This window comes from Poecilia formosa, unplaced genomic scaffold, assembly GCF_000485575.1.
Source record: "Poecilia formosa unplaced genomic scaffold, Poecilia_formosa-5.1.2 Scaffold25, whole genome shotgun sequence".
Taxonomy (NCBI): domain Eukaryota; kingdom Metazoa; phylum Chordata; class Actinopteri; order Cyprinodontiformes; family Poeciliidae; genus Poecilia; species Poecilia formosa.
This window is the reverse complement of record NW_006799964.1, coordinates 3,465,740-3,483,293: the sequence shown is the minus strand read 5'-3', so window position 1 is coordinate 3,483,293 and position 17,554 is coordinate 3,465,740. Positions and strand designations below refer to the sequence as shown.

At 39.4% G+C, this 17,554-nt stretch overlaps 1 protein-coding gene across 1 annotated transcript; it reads right to left on the bottom strand.

Moving 5' to 3' along the window:
• Nucleotides 1-697: 697 nt before the first annotated feature.
• On the bottom strand, nt 698-14,917 carry ercc6l2 (excision repair cross-complementation group 6-like 2). The gene is made up of 20 exons (XM_007548184.2): nt 14,626-14,917; nt 13,841-14,250; nt 13,596-13,712; nt 13,252-13,445; nt 12,663-12,756; nt 12,402-12,469; nt 12,090-12,297; nt 11,845-11,985; nt 11,339-11,455; nt 11,122-11,241; nt 10,976-11,047; nt 10,211-10,356; nt 9,340-9,435; nt 9,078-9,177; nt 8,515-8,667; nt 7,951-8,034; nt 6,010-6,958; nt 5,779-5,933; nt 5,363-5,520; nt 698-3,682 (listed from the first exon to the last, which is right to left on the bottom strand). Exons 1-20 carry the CDS (start codon nt 14,651-14,653, stop codon nt 2,503-2,505), a joined length of 4,590 nt encoding a protein of 1,529 aa, XP_007548246.1. The 5' UTR covers nt 14,654-14,917; the 3' UTR covers nt 698-2,502.
• Nucleotides 14,918-17,554: the final 2,637 nt, after the last annotated feature.

Here is a 17,554-nt window from a genome sequence, read left to right as displayed (position 1 = left end):
CAAACACTCGCATATGGCTGGGCTTTGCTTGCATAGCCTCACTTCAAGGCGAAGGGCCCTGCAAACATAAACAGTGGAGCGGCCGCAGCTGGAGCGGGGAGGCAGCCGCCTGCTTGCAGAGACCTCTCCGCACTAAACAATGGATCAAGTGACGCACATGCTTTTGGCAGAGCAACAGAGACGCAGGCAGTTCTTCACTTCGTTTATATCTCTACTCTCTCAATATTTACCCCATGGTAAAACACACAGTTTTCCATTCCTTTTGCCTGTAAGAAGCAAAAGAGCAGACCTCCCTCTACTTCTTGCTACCCTGCTCTTTTTGAGTAGATTTTTTTTTCTTTTTATCCTATCCTAAAAGTCTTTTCAAATTTTAATAGCAAGAGCTCCATACAAATATTGTGAAATCTTTCCAGTGCAATTCATTAACATTTTTGATTTCCAGTGATGATCTATGTGAGCAAACAAAACGAGGGATTAGCCTCCCTTACTGTGTGAGTCAGTGTATTAGACACTCGGTTGGCTGACGTTTTTATGCATCTGCATTATATCTCTTTTATGATGGGGCACAATGGGGAGCGGAAGGACCCAGGAGCCAATGTATTAACCCAAATTACAGCTAACAGTTTCCTGGTTAACTGGATAGGAATGAGGGGCAAATTGTGTGTAATTTCCTAATGAAGGGAGATAGGTGTTTTTCTAATGTAGAGACCTCCTCTGCCTGTTACGGTAAGAACAGGAGAGCTCTGCACCCCTCCACTGCAGCTGTTAGCTTGATGAGATGCCCCAAAGTTTCTGTTAAGAAATCTTGCGCTAAAATGTTGGGTAATATTTTTTCCCACATACGTTATGTTTAATGACTCAAACGAAATCAGCATGTTCCCTAATGAATACAGTGATTCTCTAAAGGCTTTATGCGCATGATCGACCATCACTTTGTAAGGACCTATAATAATAGATAGATTTAAGGAATTTTACAAACAAAACTTTGGTGCTTACATTTGAATCCGTTATTGCTTTTTGCAAATCAACAGTAGAATACATAAAAGCTCCAATAAAAATCAGTATTTTCATTCAGGCTGAAGAAAACTACAAGTTTGCATGTATTAACAAGTGACTAAAATCAACTGTTTTCCATCTGTGGACAAAGTTTTTAACCAGAGTTCAAAAAGTTTGGATTGGAAGCAAAGATGAGTGGCAATCTAGCTCAAAAAGGATGTCAAAGTCCCATAAACAGTCTTGTAAAACCAAATTAGGTGCCACAGCCTGATATCTACAGGGTAACCGTTACTTGGCTTTCCATCATTGGCAAACTTATACAGATGGCTTTAAATATAAGATACAATTAGGGCATTGTTTGTTTGGACATAAACCGTTCCCAGCAATCGGGTGTTAGAAAAAATCTTTTTCCTTTGATGACAAAAACAATAAACAAAAAAACTGGAATCTGCAAATCTGCAGATGAAAGAAAAAGAAGTAACAAGGAAGTGGTTTAGGGTTCTGGGGAATAAAAGGTGTTTTATTTCTTCCTGTGTACGACTTAACACGGGTGTGGCCGCAGCATACATGTGCATGAAGCTATCTGCCACCCAGTAGTACGAACACAAGCTTTTTAACATCTTGTGCAGTCTTTTGAGACATCCGTTCCTGTCTCTTGTTTACTGATGGCTATCTGAACTTTCCCATTTCTGCTAAACACAGCACGGAGCGCAGATTTTCTTTTGGGGTGTCAGTTTACCTCAGCACAATAGCTGAAAGGGGTCAAACACAGCTGTGTGTCACGACATGCTCGTGAAATAATTAACGCACAAATGAGCCGCCTGACTTCGCTTTTGTGTTACGGGAATGATGCAAGCAGGAGATGCAAGAGTTTGAATATGACGTGTAAAAATAAAATGTAATGTATTGTAATGTTATTTATATAGCACATTTTCAGCAACAAGGCAATACAAAGTGCTTTGCAGGAATTACAAGGAAATACAAACAAAATAAACAAAAGGAAAGAGCCAAAAAAAAAAGTAAATAGAGTTTCAAACGGAGGAACGTAAGGACAATCCATTCAAACCTTCCCAAGATCATTAACTGCTTGTTATTTTCGCTCAGAAGGTGTCACTTTTTGGGGACCTTTGTGGCACAACTGACAACTCGGATAACAGAGTAAAAAACTGCAGGAGAATCTGACCATTTACAGCACACAATATTGAACGGTGATGTTAAAAAAAAAAAATCAATCCCCAAGAGCCACTGTCTTCAACTTCAACTTTGCAACAGCAAAACAGTCCTAAGTTAGTGAATACAAGGTTATTTTGCACCTCACTAAGTTGATGCATAAAAGGCACAATCATTTACACCATGATTGTGCCTTTTATGCACAATCATGGATACAAAAACAAACTTTAAAATATGTACAATCTGAATTTCAGAGTTTAACCAAGCTGAGTATTTGGGCAACATTGCCGGTTGACACTTCTAAAATAAAATAATATTCTAAAAGGCTTTATTGTGTCATTTCCTCCATAGAAACTTGTCATTTGTTTTCCAGAGATTTTTGCTTTCCTTTTGTCCAGAAAAACCTCGAGCTGCAAAGGTGGTGTTAATGCAAACTTTCTGCACCACCTCTGGGTCTGTCAGCTTGTTGATTCTCTCTTCATTGCCCTCGCTGAGGATGTCCCAGATGTCTTTGCAAGCGCTTCTTGACGTCTGCACCAGCGCGGTGTTTTGTGTTCCTGAGCTTGAATCAGTACCTAAAGTTAGTTTAGGTGAAGAAGATGTGTCGGGCGTTGGGTTTGGCAGCAAAGAAGATACAGGAGGTGTTTTTGGGGCGCTTTTCTGTTGCACATTCTTGCCTTTAGGTTTCAGCAAATCATCAAGAATGGACGTATCTCCTATAAGATCTTTGAGGTGGGTGTTACTGCACAAGGCAGAAGGAGGCTCAGAACCTTCTCGCGATGTTTCACCCGTCCTCCGTGAGGATTCCTGGATTCCTTGCTCCCCGTCTTGAGCTGTGGGTTTGGATAACGTGGCGGAGCTGCAACGCCTGAGGTCAGACGAAGAAGGGCAGTCTCTGTCTGTGTGGTTCGGGAAAGCAGCAACAGCAGACTCCCTGGATCCCTGACCAAGGCCTCTGGCCCGATCTACGGCAAGACCACTACCAGCTCGGCAGGCTCCAGCAGTAGAAACACTGCTCTTCTGTGTCCTTGAATGTCTGCTGGCACCAGAGACCATCTCTTCCTGCTCCTCTGACACAAACCTCTGAACGTCCTGTAGAGGATCTGGAAGATTCTTCTCAGATATCCGTGCCTTTTTTGGTGGTTCAAGACCATTATTTTTTAGGACGCCAGATTCACTCTGTGGTGAAGAAACATTGCTTTGTGGAGATGTGGGGTTAGTTCTTCTGGTCTGACTGTATTTCCTTATTTTTCGGACTCTAGAAGATTTAATTTGTTGGGTTTTGTCTGACATTTTAGTAGACGATGAGAAGGCAGCAGTTGTAGGAGAGGAAGGCTGCGCTGTCGTGTCAGGGAAGTTTTCTCTGACAGCTTCGGCCACATCAGAGTGGTTCAGCGAAGCGTAGTACCGACACAGCCAGTCGAGTCTATGAGATGAACTTCCTTTCAGAATCTCAGTGGCAAACTGATGGACTGAAGCAAATTTGAAATGTTGGCCCATTTCCTCCAGCTGCTGCCTATGTAAAAAATGACAGAGAGACAAAAATAAGTGACATTTTTAAAGTTAAAGTATGTAGAGCAAGATTTAACTTAACTTTATTATGAGAAATGTTTTTCGGTGCTTAAAGGCAACCAGAACAGACAATACCTGTCCAAACAAACATACAAAAAATAAATCTGGATACTTCATTAAAAAAAAATTTTAAAAAAAATTGTGGAATGGTAGGTTATTTTCTGTATCATAAATTAGTAGTAGTAGTAGTTTCAAATACATTTTTAACAGTAGGTTGCAAAATGTGATTGTTTTATTTTTCCTTAAAATTGACAATTTTACCCATTTTAATATTTTCAGGGATGACCTTAATGATAATTTGGCTCATTTTCTTACAATGAGATTATGATTATGCATACCACATCCCACATCTTTAACATTTTCGGAGTAATTCTTCCCAGACTATCACTGACCTATTCTGCAGGTCTGTAAGGTCTAACCTAAGATGAGGAGGACTGCAAAGATCAGGGGTTATGTCCAGAAAACAATGTGGTTGGACTAGAGTTGCTTTCATGGAGCCGTTTAAAAATGCTAATCTAACCAGACTCAGTGACACCAACACGTTAAAGTGACTTGTTTTTTTTTTTATTTTATTTTAACCATTTGTGGCGTTTCATTGAAAACACAAAAAGTAAAAGATAGTAAAAACCTATCGCGCATATGGATTCAAATCATTAAACAAATTGACGCGATATCAATATCACCCAGTGTGTAATTTCACTCACTGGTGAACCTCTGGGCAGAGATGTAGCCTTCCCCCGCTGGGAGTGAGGCTGGAGCCATAAAGGTGTCTGTGTGTCCGTATACATGGGCGACTGAGGGGAGGTGATGAAGCAGAATGGGGTTATGTCTGTCTGTGTGTGTGTGCGTGTGTGTGAGAACACCGCATGTGTGGGTGTGTGTACATAAATGCTTGCTAGAATGTGCGGGTTTGGAAGACCTAAGGCGATCATTTTTTTGGTCAGTCTCAGGAGGACTGCGGTTGCAAAGGGGGAAACTCCTTCAGTGTTGTGCCTGATCATAGCTGGGTAATCTTTGGCATGATGCTGGGAAATAGGTAGAGGGGAAACCTCAGAGGTGGTCTTTTTCTGCATACACACATAAGCAGTTATTAAGGTCCAGGTGGGGGCTTCTCAACACTGTTTCTCTGGTGGGTTTTTGGCCTTTTGCCCGACACTGCCAGGAATCCCTCTCCTCTTTTATTTCTTTCCCATTATTCTACTTCTTCCTAAATTTTGGTTCTCATTCTTACTTTAAAATTATGTTCTTTGGCACCCGTGTGACAACTTTAATTTTAATTATTTGTTACATGTTTTGTGTTGCAGTTTCCTTGTTTTGTATTTAGTGTTTGTATCGATTCTATTGATAGAATTGGTGTAGTTCAGTCATTTTAACCTCGTTTGTATGACCTTAGTTTGTTTTTTTACCAAGATAAAAAAAAATCTCATTGTCCAGGAAAAACAGATGAAACATCGCATTTTAGCTAATTCTGGCGCATTTAGAAAAATGTTAGTGTGCATAGCCCCTAACAAATAAAATACGTCAAAGCCATCCTTGCTAGCTTATATTTCTTTTTATAAATCTGTTTATTCCTTACGCTCTTCTTGCTTGCCTTCAATTCGTCAGTATAACTACTTTTAAATACCTGCAGACTGCTTTGGGAGTATCTCCAATAATGACTGTAGTGCATCCAGTGTGTTGGATCTTCTTGTCGGAGAAGATCACCGGATGATCCACTTTGGGCCTCTGCAGATGGATGGCACTGGACTTAGGCTGGCTGTCTGGTAAACTCGCTGGGAGGCTCTGGGACAGAAGTTCAAATTGCAATAATAAAATTTTTAAAGACCAAAACAGCTTAGAATGGTGAGGGGAAAACCTAGTCTTACAATCATTTTAAAGCTTTCAGTACAGGAAGATCTACTTGCATCAATGTAGCAAATATTTTTACATTTTTTTTCATTGTCATAGAGTTGTATGACGTGAAAAAATTCGGGCTCATGCAATGTTATTCCTAACTCTGTATTTAAACAGCCACTGGGCTTGGTGTTTGTTGCTACACACCTCCTGGGTTCCCAGCAGGTTGTTGGCCGGAAGCTGTGAGTACATTTTGCGTTCAAACACGTCCCGCACAGCCGCTCTGCTGATCAGCTCCTCTGCTCTGCTGCCACCCACCACCCGCTGGTTAGAGTGCATATAAGCCACCTCCTGCACACGTCCTTTACACAAGTAATGGACAATGGTTAATATTAGAGTTATGATAATTACTTAAAATGAAAGAACCATCACGCTAACCCAGCACGTTGTCGATGGTTTGCTCCTTTTCCTCAGATGCTGGAGTTGTTGAACCTCTCGGACTTGTAAACGAAGCAACTTCTGACCTTCCCGCTCGTCTCCCAGGAGCTGAACGTTCATCTTCTGAAGACGTAAAAGCTTCTATCGCTTCTGTAAACTTGGATCTTGCCTTGTCCCTTGCTCCGGCACTTTGCCGTCTTCTGCTGCGGCCCGGCTTCCTCCTGCCTCCATCATCTTCTTTGTTTTGCAAATTTGAAGCACCCCTTTTGGAACATATTTGTGCCTCTAGGTCAAAATCCTCAGATTCATCTGAGCATCCTTCAAACTGATGCACTTTTGTAACTGTGCTTTTAAGCCTACTAGCCTTGTTGTTTTCTGGTGAGGAATTTCCATCACTCTCCTCATCCACTGCAATTTGTTTATCTAGCCGTCTTTTCAGGCCCCATCTCTGTCTTTCAGCATAATCCCCCTCTTTTAACAATAAAATGTTGTTTCCATCATCTCTGTCTTTTCTGTCTGAGCCGATGGATTTGTTCTGGGGTTTTGTTTCAGATTCGGGGAGGCGGGCAACACCATTTCCTTCACAGGACGTTGTGCGGATGCCTGTGCAGGTATCGTCTATCTTTTGATCTCCTGCCTCCTCCTCAAACGGACTACCTTCAGCAGAGGAGCTACAGTCTCCTTCCCTCAGCTGCTGTCTATCCTTGATGGTTTCAAGGAGTCTGGAGAAGCCATGTTGGAGAAGACTCATGTGAACAGGTCCGCCAGCAGCTTTGCCACTCCTGTTGCCGTGGCCTGCACTCGAATTTGAAGTCTTTGGCTTTGGCCCTTGCAACTCTTCATCAGTTTCGCTCCCACTGCTGAAATCTAGCACACCTTTTGGGATTCTTGAAACATGCATGTTCTCCTCAGGTGCCTCATCCTTCGACAGCGTGTCGTCTCCATGTTCCTGAAACGGCACAGTAGAGATTTTGTGTTGAAGAAAAGTGCGTACAGGAAAAGCAGCGTAATATTTAGCAACAAAATGCAACCGAAGCGTAAAATCTCTTCCGTTTTGCGTCATCCTGAAACTAACCAGCCCTTGTGAATGTCAAGTGGTGAATTTAAAACAGATGTTTTCCCAACAACAAATCAAAGTAAACATCAAAGTGACACGAGTCCTGCACGGTGATGTAATAGGAAGAAAACAAAATAAGAGGCAAGTGAAGACATGCTTCAGTGTGGTCTGCTTTTGCCATGAGGTCAAACAAGTGATTAAATCCAGCTGCTCCAAATACAATTAGAAAGATGTGAAGCATAAAGAAACCTCAAACTTCAGTGACAATCCCCTGAATTAACATTACATTACTTGATGTAATGTTCTGATTTTCTTAAAAGCTGAATATTTGTATTCGTGCACATTCAAAACTACCCTGATTCAAATTTCCTTCATGCTTGGTACTATTTAGGCTGATTTTTTTTAAGTATGAGTACAACAGCTCAGCATAAATTTATGGCATATATTTAGGGTGGTCAGAAAGGGATGGACTGCAGTCAAACGGTAAGATGGATGCTTGGATGAGCGTGTGGAAAGACAGATGAACAAATGGATAAATGGAAGAATTCATGGATGTGACATTTAAACAACACAATGGGGAATAAAATCTGGAAAATACAAACAATTATCAACATTTTTGTTTATTTTTCAGTACTTATCTAGACATATGCCTGCTTTGATCTAATTCCAAACTCTTCCAGAATGTGTAAGCGCCTTAGTGTAAGATGCAGTTAAATATTTATGTTTCTTTTACAATCATGAAAGAAACTGTTGTTTGGTTTGACTGTCAGACAAATGTCCCTGTTTGAAGAATTTCAAGCGGGAATAGGACAGGGAATGGGCCACTTGGGAAAAGAGGAAAGATGAGAAAGGTGAGCTGCACGGAGAAGGATGGGGTCACTCACTTCAATTCTGCTCGTCTTGTTCTCCTTCTCGCCTTCTTTGTGTGTTTTCGTTGTTATGACCCCGGCCTCCACTTGTCCCTCTCGCTGGCAGGATGATGCGTGCATTCATTAGCACATTTCACCAGACACAATCAAACTTAACAGTAAATCTTGTAAACCTTCAAATCTTACTTTGCTTGCAAACAGTGTTTGTGGCAATGTCTAAAGCTTCTCCTCATATATTTTTCTTCGCTTCAAATCGGGCCAAAAGTTTTTCTAGATTTATTCAAAAGGTTCCACTTTTTGTCCTTAGAGCTCATCTTCAAAGTCAGATTATTACAAATGATTATGACCCAAGAGATGAACTATTAGTGTGGCCACAAAGGTCTTAATAAATGCTTGAAGAAAATCTCTAGAAAGACCTTTGGAAACCTCAAAGAAATGTTTGTTACAGAAATGTACAGAAATCTAAGATTGTTTGGCTCCTTTAAACCAAAGTATGATCAAAATGAAAACAAAAGCAAATTTCAAATGAAAACACACAGTGACACATTAAAGCAGTAAAAGAAACATTGATGGTCTAACCTCTAAAATCCTGCGGGTGAGACACGTTCCTTCTGTCTGCAGCCTGAACAGATTTTTGATCCCAAACAGTTCCCCTTTACAGACACTTTTTCCCTGTACTGCTTCAAAGTACCGCCGGGCGCTCTCTTTACCGACTACTGAGCACTGCAACTGCTGTTAGGGAGAAAATAAAACAAAATAACTACACATAATCCAGTGAAAATAATGTCAATTTTACATCTTTTTTCATACTTAAATGAGCTGAATTTACAAAATATTTTAAATCTGATCAAGAAACTTGTTTGACAAAAAGGATAAATGTGAGTCAGTATGTTAAAAGCCAATGTCCTTCAAAAATTTGCTTTACACTGAATGATAGTAATCCAAGCTGTGAACAAAACCCAAGACATTTTCTTTAAATTAGACAATACTCTTAAAATACTGATCAGAGCTTGATGAATTCCTCTCAGCACCTTACTGTGTGTGCTCTTTTAATGCATCTAGTTTTAATGCATCATTTCTAACATAACTAAAAGGTTTCAGCAAACAATATAATTGAAATGAATACCAGAATTGTTTTGTACCTGTTTGTATAATTGTCTGAGGTAGATAACCTCCTCTACAGTCCCAAGTGAGATCAGCCTGAGAACAGTGACGTCCCTGCACTGGCCGATACGATACGCCCTGCAGAGACAAACACACAAACAACCATCACATTAATAGCATTAAAATGCACAACGCTTCTGAATAAAATGATTTGTGTACAAAAAACATAGTCTGATGGGCCAGGAAAGCAAAAGTTATAACAGATTATATTAAGTAAGTTTTATCTTGAACAAAAGCTACCTGTCGATAGCCTGAAGATCATTGGCTGGGTTCCAGGTGGGGTCAAACAGCACAACGACGTTAGCACCTACAAAGTTAAGACCAAGACCCCCGGCCCTAAAAGAAGAAACATTTATTTAAAGGGGAGCTATATTGTAAAACATACTGGCAAAAGAAACTGATATAAAGCCATCAACAACCTAAAGCTGAAGGAAGAGTAAACACTGGTTCATACTGCTCAAGCAGGGAGTAAACAGCCAGACCACAGATTCAACAACACTACTGTTGTTTGTGAGCATAAAGTTAATCAGTTATGAAAACACTTTTGTCAACAAACACTGAATATGTGAGTAAAAAAACAAAAAACAAAAACAAAAAAAAACTTGAGGATTCCTAATGTGAAGCATTCAGGGAAAAATGCCGGGGCTGGCGCTTCAAAGCAACAATGCTGACCAGAAAAAAGAATAGAAATTACATCCAAACTGAATGCTGACAGAAATCCGAGGTTTTAAAATTACAGTTTATGTGAAAGGTGGTTGTTCACGTTATTCCCAAAACTAAGTTCACCATAGAAGTATTTTTAAATCCCTCTGACAATTACAGAGTTCTCCTGACTGATAACAGTTCTCCTGACTTCCTCACTGTATCAATCATGATATAAATCTTTTTGACTTAATGAACTCAAACCGAAGCCAGCTACTGCTAATTTTCTTTTGATTCTGATTCCAGAGGTTGCTGTTCAAAACAAAATGCCATCACTCTGCTGTAATTTATGGCTCACTTCTTTTGTTAAATGCTTTTTACATATTTTAGTTGGAGAGAAACTTTAACAATATTTAAAGCTTAACAGGATGTTTCAAAATTGGATTAGTTGTATAATTTTCCCACTAACATGGTAGAAACCAGGCACAGATTGACGTGAGATGAGCTGTTGAATTCTTTCACAATCTGGACTCTTTCTCTGGACTTGGTGGTTCCGTCCAATCGACTAAAATCCAGTCCCTCTGCCATGCAGTAACTCTCCAGGATATTTAAGAGCTGAAAGGATATGCAGGCATTAATATAAGAAAATCAAGAGAACAAAAATAACTTCACATGACGTGAATGCAACTCATTAAAAGGTAAGAGTTTATACAGGATAAAAACAAGACACTACACAAACAAATCCTATGTAAAGCAATATTTAAAGGACAGCATTAGGAACTCTGACTGTATATTTTTATATATGCTATAGAGTATGAAATGCTGTAACCTTTATGACCTCTTTTTCCCAAAAAAGCAAAAGGCAGGTCATAAAAATATGACCCCGCAGAGGCCACAAATATTATTGGATGGTATAAGGTGACAGCAACCACTGGATTGTGCAGAGTCTAGTTATCAATGACGATCTAATTGCTGTCAAGATCCCAAAGGTATGCCTAGAAATGCAGGTCATGAGAAAACTATTATTCCAGCTTTTTTTAAACTGCAGGCTAGTTGCAATCTCACAGCAGAGGCAATGCAACAGAACAGAACAAAAAAAATAAAATAAAATAAATCGGCAAAATATGAATACGCTTGCAAAACACTGTACATCTTATGTACTAGTAACAAAAGTCTTAGACTTAACTGCGTAAGACCAGATAAATCAACAAATGCACTCAAAAACAATTCTCACCTTGGTTGACAGAGAAAAGATAAGCACTTTGTCTCTCTTCTGCAGATAGTACTTCAGAAGTTTCTGCAAAACCTAAAAGAAAACATTCACTTACGAATCAACAGCACTGAAGATTGCATGGAAATGTTTTCACTCGAGTGCGGTACCTTCATTTTCCCACTATACATCGGGTCTGAAAGAGCTTCAAAGGCTTCATTCTTGCATCTCTGCACAAAGTCTGGGAACCTCTGGAAAACTTTAGCACAGACGGAACTCACATACCTTTCCTATAAGATACAAATAAATAAATTGAATCAACAGTATTATAAAAAAAAAAATAACGAGTGAGTTTAACCTGATGCAGAATAACAAGAATAACAATACCTGTTTCTTGCTGGTGCTTGAAGTAGACTGAAGGAGGGCTGCATGGTTGGCAACCTTCCTCAATATGGCCAAGTAGGTAAAGTACAGATGCTTAACATAAACACCCTGAGAGTTTTTCTGGGAATGAAAATGATCTTTAATTGCTTGGAGAAAACTTAATATAACCAACATAATGTACGAATGAGATTTAAACAAAATCAAATTTGCCAGGTTCTTCCCTAAATTAAAGTACTGATCATCTGATTTAATTAATGGTAGACTGCCACTGTGGCAGTTTGTAATGTAAACTTCAACAAAAAGATGCATCGGACCTTAGTAAGAACTGCAAGACAGTATGCAGTCCACAACAAAAAAAAAGTATTAAGTGAAAAAGAGGATTACTCTAAATAGCGATTAGTCAAAATTTTCAAGATGCTTTGAATAGTTTTGTCTATACTTTAAACTTTAACTAAACAGATCATAAACAGTAACACCATGGAAGAGGGAAGAAAAAAAAAAGAACTAACCTGATAGCAGCAGCCCCTTCGGGTGCGTCCACTTTGGCAGTCACATTTCTCTGAAGACCTCAGCAGTAACGTCACATCCTCAGTGTCCAGCACTGCCTGATAAACAGTCTGCTGAAAGTCTGTCAGGGAGCAGTACACTACCTGGGACAAAACATACCACAGAAGATTCAGTAAGGTATCAGTGTCTTAAAAACTGAGAAGAGATCGAACAGGTATTTGATGCTCTTCAGGGTCTCCACACTTACTCTGTCGTCCTTCTTTGGCAGCTGCTCTTTGATGAGCGCTTTCGTTCTCCTGAGGAAAAAAGGAGCAATCTTCCTCACCAGGGCTCGAACAGTCTTCCTCCCAGTAGCCAGGGCGCGTTTGGTCGCACTGTGCCTCTGCCCCTTTTCGATGGGATCTGAGAAATTGTTCTTGAAATGCCCCAAGTTGCCAAGGCAACCTGGATTGGCCCTGAAAAGAATAAACATGTATGAATTCATGAATTCATAAAATTAACATAAAATAATATGGAATATTATATTATTTCATAATAAAATAAAATCATGTCAACCCACCAATCCATGACACACCACAGCTCTTCCAGGTTGTTCTGCAAGATGGTCCCAGTCAGACCGATTCTGTTCTGATGGAAGAGAAACGCAGGAATTGAAAACTTAGTTGAAAACGCACAACCACAGCGGCTGTCGTGTTTATTTGCCTGAAAACATTTAGCATAATGGTGCTTTTACTTAATATTTCTAAAACCATCACCAATTATTAACTATACATAGACAATATCCATTATGATATTAAATACTCCTTATTTTTTTTCTCACCTTACATCTCAGCTCTTTCATAGATTGAGTGATCTGGGACTCTGGGTTTTTTATCTTGTGAGCCTCATCAACTACCACTGCTGACCAGTTGATTCTTTGGAGGAGGACATAGATATTTTATTTCTTAAGCATCACATTTATTTGTTATTTGTGTCTTCATGCAAATTTGTTTGTACTGAATAATGCAACAATTAAATATGAAGGAAAAGTGGATTCTAAATATGAACTGGATTTGTTTGTAACATGCCTTAAAATTATGTCTGTTGTAATCAGACGATTGTAGCAGATTGTAGCAGTAAACTTAATCATATAACCAGGTGGAAGGGTTTTAAAACCTGTCTAGCTTGGTTTAACTAACCATTCAATAAGCAAGACTTAATTCTGAGCTTTTCAAGTAGTGTTGTTCGGGTTTTGTTTGGGCTTTCTGAATAGTTTTATAATTATGTTTTAAGTTTGGCTGATTTCACAAATTCTCAGTCCATCGACCTTCCATATCTGTCATCTCTTATCAATGGCTACATGTGGCATGTTTGAGTTTGCTGCACATTATCCAACCAGAAAAGGTGTATTAGCACTGTATTTTCATTACTTATTAAACTGATCCAGGCAGAGGCGTAGAGTCTCATAGGTGGTGAGAGCGATCTCGACGCGGCCATTTTTGATGCGCGCGAGCTCCTCCTCCTTCCTCAGCCCGTGGACCACCACACACTGGAAGTAACCCCATGTGTCCAGTTCATCCTTCCAGTTATAAAGCACTGACAGTGGAGCCACAATCAGAAAAACCTGGTCGGGATCACACAACACTTTAATCAGCTTGATGACAAACTCATACTATAATTGTGCAGAAGGTACAATTATGTACCTTCTGCACATAATTGAATGCAGAAGGTATTTGAGAAGCTGTACACTATAGTTGTATATTTTAATACCCACCTTGCTAGGATTACTTTGATTGGAGGGTATCTGAGTTTGGAGAAACTGAGGCCTGTTGTTCTCTACGTCCTCCCATGTCCCAGTTTTGTGCAACACAGCAGCAAGAAAACCTATAATCTGTGATTTAAAAAAAAAATAAAAAAAAGTGGAGGGATTAAAAGCAACAAAGCCACAGTGTGATATGTAAATGATAAAACCTACATTTAGACAATTCCTAAGATAAGTCTGCTGCCTATGTCTTGTACCTGCACAGTTTTTCCAAGGCCCATGTCATCTCCTAGGATACAACCAGTGGAGCTCATGTAGTTGTTGTAAATGAACCTGATCCCGTCCCTTTGGTAATCCCTTAAATATCTGTTGATGGTATAAGGTACTCTGTCTTCATCCCTCAGATGTAAAGGAGTGCAGAGGATTGTGTCGGCGTTGCTGCCAGGGAACACGGGTTTCTCTTGTATAGATTGCTTTAAGCCAGATCTCATAAGTTTTGTGACAGATATGGCTTCCTGCTTCTGCTCTTCCTCTCCAGGCTCTCTCCTGAATATCAGCCATGCTGTATCATTAGTCTGTGTACTGGAGGTCAGTCTCTGTATGGTGGCTTCTCTCAGGATGCCATCAGGGGAACTCGGAGCAAGACAACAGTCACCTTCCCGCCATTCTGCATCACAGAATAAATTAATCAAATAGACAGGCGTATTAATATTAGCATATTACCAAAGTTAATCCATTTGAGCAAAATTCAAAAACTGAAAGACACATAGTTATTACACACTGTCACAATTCAAATAAATGTTAATTATGACAAAAATGCAATGGACATTTTTCCAAAGGTAATGCCAACTAACAACCTTACAAGAAATGTACATTTACAAACATCCCGATATCTTAACTGTATATTTCTTCCAGTTTTCAGTTATCAACTTTGACAAGTACATCGTCTTAAAAGCAAGAGCTGCAAAAAAATTACGACTGCGTCCAGGTTCGGAAAATTTAAAATAACAAAAACTGTATAGCAAAAAAATGTCCTGTAAACCTTTCACAGCAGCAGACGCTGAAGCCATCCGATTGCATCCAAGCTCCTCTGTTGTTTTCTGCCTCTAAGAAGGGGCTAGCTTTGTTAGCTTAGCAAACAGCACATTAAAGCGCTCCTCTTAATCTGAAACAGACAGCCATGTCACACAGATTTAATCGTATATCAGTCTGTCGCTATTACTTCTCTCTCCTTATTTACATGCGTACAATAAATAAAAAAGCCAACAGACTAGGCAGGAGCAAACAGAACTCCACTGCAGCTTTCAGTGTTTATCTATTTTTACAAACCTCGGCGCACTTTCGACACTTATCTAACAGCCTGGAAAAATATGACAAGTAAACATGTGGGTAGATGTAAATCACACGAATATATTCATAATTCAAATGTATTGTTTTTCCAGTCACAATTAATGTATTTTTTTTAAAATATTGTTGCGTACGTATAGTGAAAGTGCTCCGAATAATCGTTCTCCTTGCTCAGCAAATTACGGAGCCCTCCAGGGGACATAGGGAATGGTGAGTCTCTTCCAGTAGAAAAAAAAAAATCAATATTTTGAAACATTCTCTGCAGGATGCAGGATTTCAAGTGACAATTCTTATTATGCAATAAAAATATATAATTTTGTTCCAGTTTACCTGCATTTGCAAAAGCAACATATTATTAAATGTAAGGTTAAAAAAGAAACATTTGTTAACTAGCAAGTTGTTTTAATCCCTGCTTTAAGAAATAAAATAATCAACAGATTAAAAATAAAAAGTATGTCATGAGAGGAATCTTCCAACAAAAGAGGCATTACTATGGCTATAACAACACCACTATGACATTCATTCTTAAGTCAAATGTGATGGATCTTGCGTTTATCTTGTTTTCATGCTGAATAGATTTGCAAACACACAACAAGGCTGCAGTTTTCTATCCTCAATTTCACTTCACCTAAGCCCTGTCGATGGTGCTGCAGATGAGGAACGTCTAGGTCCACTTCTTGTCATGGTATACTGCCATACAAAAATAGTGGGTTATTTTGTGCTTTCTCTACACTGGAAAATTTATAGGGCAGCAGCTGCAGATGTTCTCATACAGAAATCCCAAACATTGATGTCAAACATGATGGTCTGGATCTTTCACACACTAGTTCTCTGACTCATCTGGGTTTCTTCTGGTCATGTTTGCTATAATACAGTCCCAGTGAACCACAGAGAGTTGGGACAAATCTCTGGCTGTTCTTACAAAGTTCTTTTAAACATATATTTCCACAAACAATTTTTTTATGTTGCTGACTGATTGTTCTAAGTGGGCTGCAACTACTTTGGTTTTCTGTCATGAAGGGAAGGGTTGACTATTAAACTCATCACTTCACAAAAACAGACCTTGCATGTCTGCTTTAAGCATTTACATAATTAGTATTACCATCCAAACTGTCAATTTAAAAACATATTGCAAAGTTAAAAGATTACATGGGCTCTACCTTTCAAATTCAGATTAAAAACACAACATGCACAACTACAACATACATGCACAGTCTTGTTTCAGAGTGCTGTTCTGCTTCAGCTTTATTTTTTTTCTCATGCTCCCTCTGATACTTGGTTTAATTCATGTTGGAATTATGATAGTGAGCCTGTAATACTGCAGCAAAGAATCTGCATGCCACAATAGTTCCACCTCTATGCCTTACAGCATGTAAGATATTTTAAATTCTGGACTGATGCATTTGGTTCATGTCAAACATATCCCCTGTTTGATTGCCGGATACTGTTAAGACCTTCCTTCTGGGTCTGATTAGCTGTTTTTGGTTGGGAACTATGCATTTCTTCAGATGGCTCAGGTAGGATGTGGAGCAGATCAGTCTTTTTATAGATAATCTGTCTCATAACAAACTGTCATCACAGGATGAAAGTTACATACTGCAGCTTTAAGGTTCTTTAACATAACATTTACAAAACCTGTATGCTTAATGTGACATTGAAAATAAATCCCTCCACTATACCTCTCAACTCCAAGTCTTATATGAGTGAAAAGTTGGTTAGTAAACTAAGCTATTCACTACAATAAAATGTGATTAAAATGGCTGAAGACTCAGTTCATTATTATAATTTGCAGGTAAGAAAGTACTTGGAAACAAAAGCCGAAGCAATTTCTCTTACTGCAGGTTTCAGCTGCTCTTGCTCTCATGCACAGTCTCTCTAATGTTCCTATGACTGGAGTTTTTAAACGTCAACTCTGCTTGTAAGTAAAAGTCTCAGATGACCTGAATTTGATGGCTTGTTCCTTTTGTCCTGCAGTGAAATGGAAAACTCTACAGGACTGTGTTGTGATCAAACTGCCTCTCATTACACTGCAGTCGCATAGAGGGGTCTTTTGTTTGTCCGCTTTGGTCAAATTAAGCACATCAACCAGAAAGTATAACTGACAGTGGCATCTGTGCATGTTTGTGCACAAGTATACAATGTGTGCAGTGCAATCCTTGCTTGATGGTTTTTTTTGTTTTTTTTTTCTAGTTTCTGTCTTGCCATCAGAGGCTCCTCAGGCCCTTTTATAACAGCTGATTATTTGGCTGTCAACAAGAATGTTAAACCACGGGTCAGAACAGAAAAAAGAAGACCCTCTGATGACTGCGGATTTACTCTACTCTGGCATTAACCACAGTTCTCCTGCCAGGCCTGGAGGACACGCACAAAGTGTTTTATCTTGCAATAAAATATCTGGCTACTAGACAAAGAATCCCCCCCTTCTGCTCTTCCGAACCACCTCTAACCCAACATGAACGCTGACTGGGACTCAAAGAACTGCATGACTGCTTGTCTCAACAATGAGGCCACACAGAAAGCACCAGCTCAGCAGAACTGGATGTCCAATTCTCAGGCATTTAAGCATGCAATTACACACCCCTCCACTCACCAATTCATTGCTGGGATCAGTGAGTACAACGTGG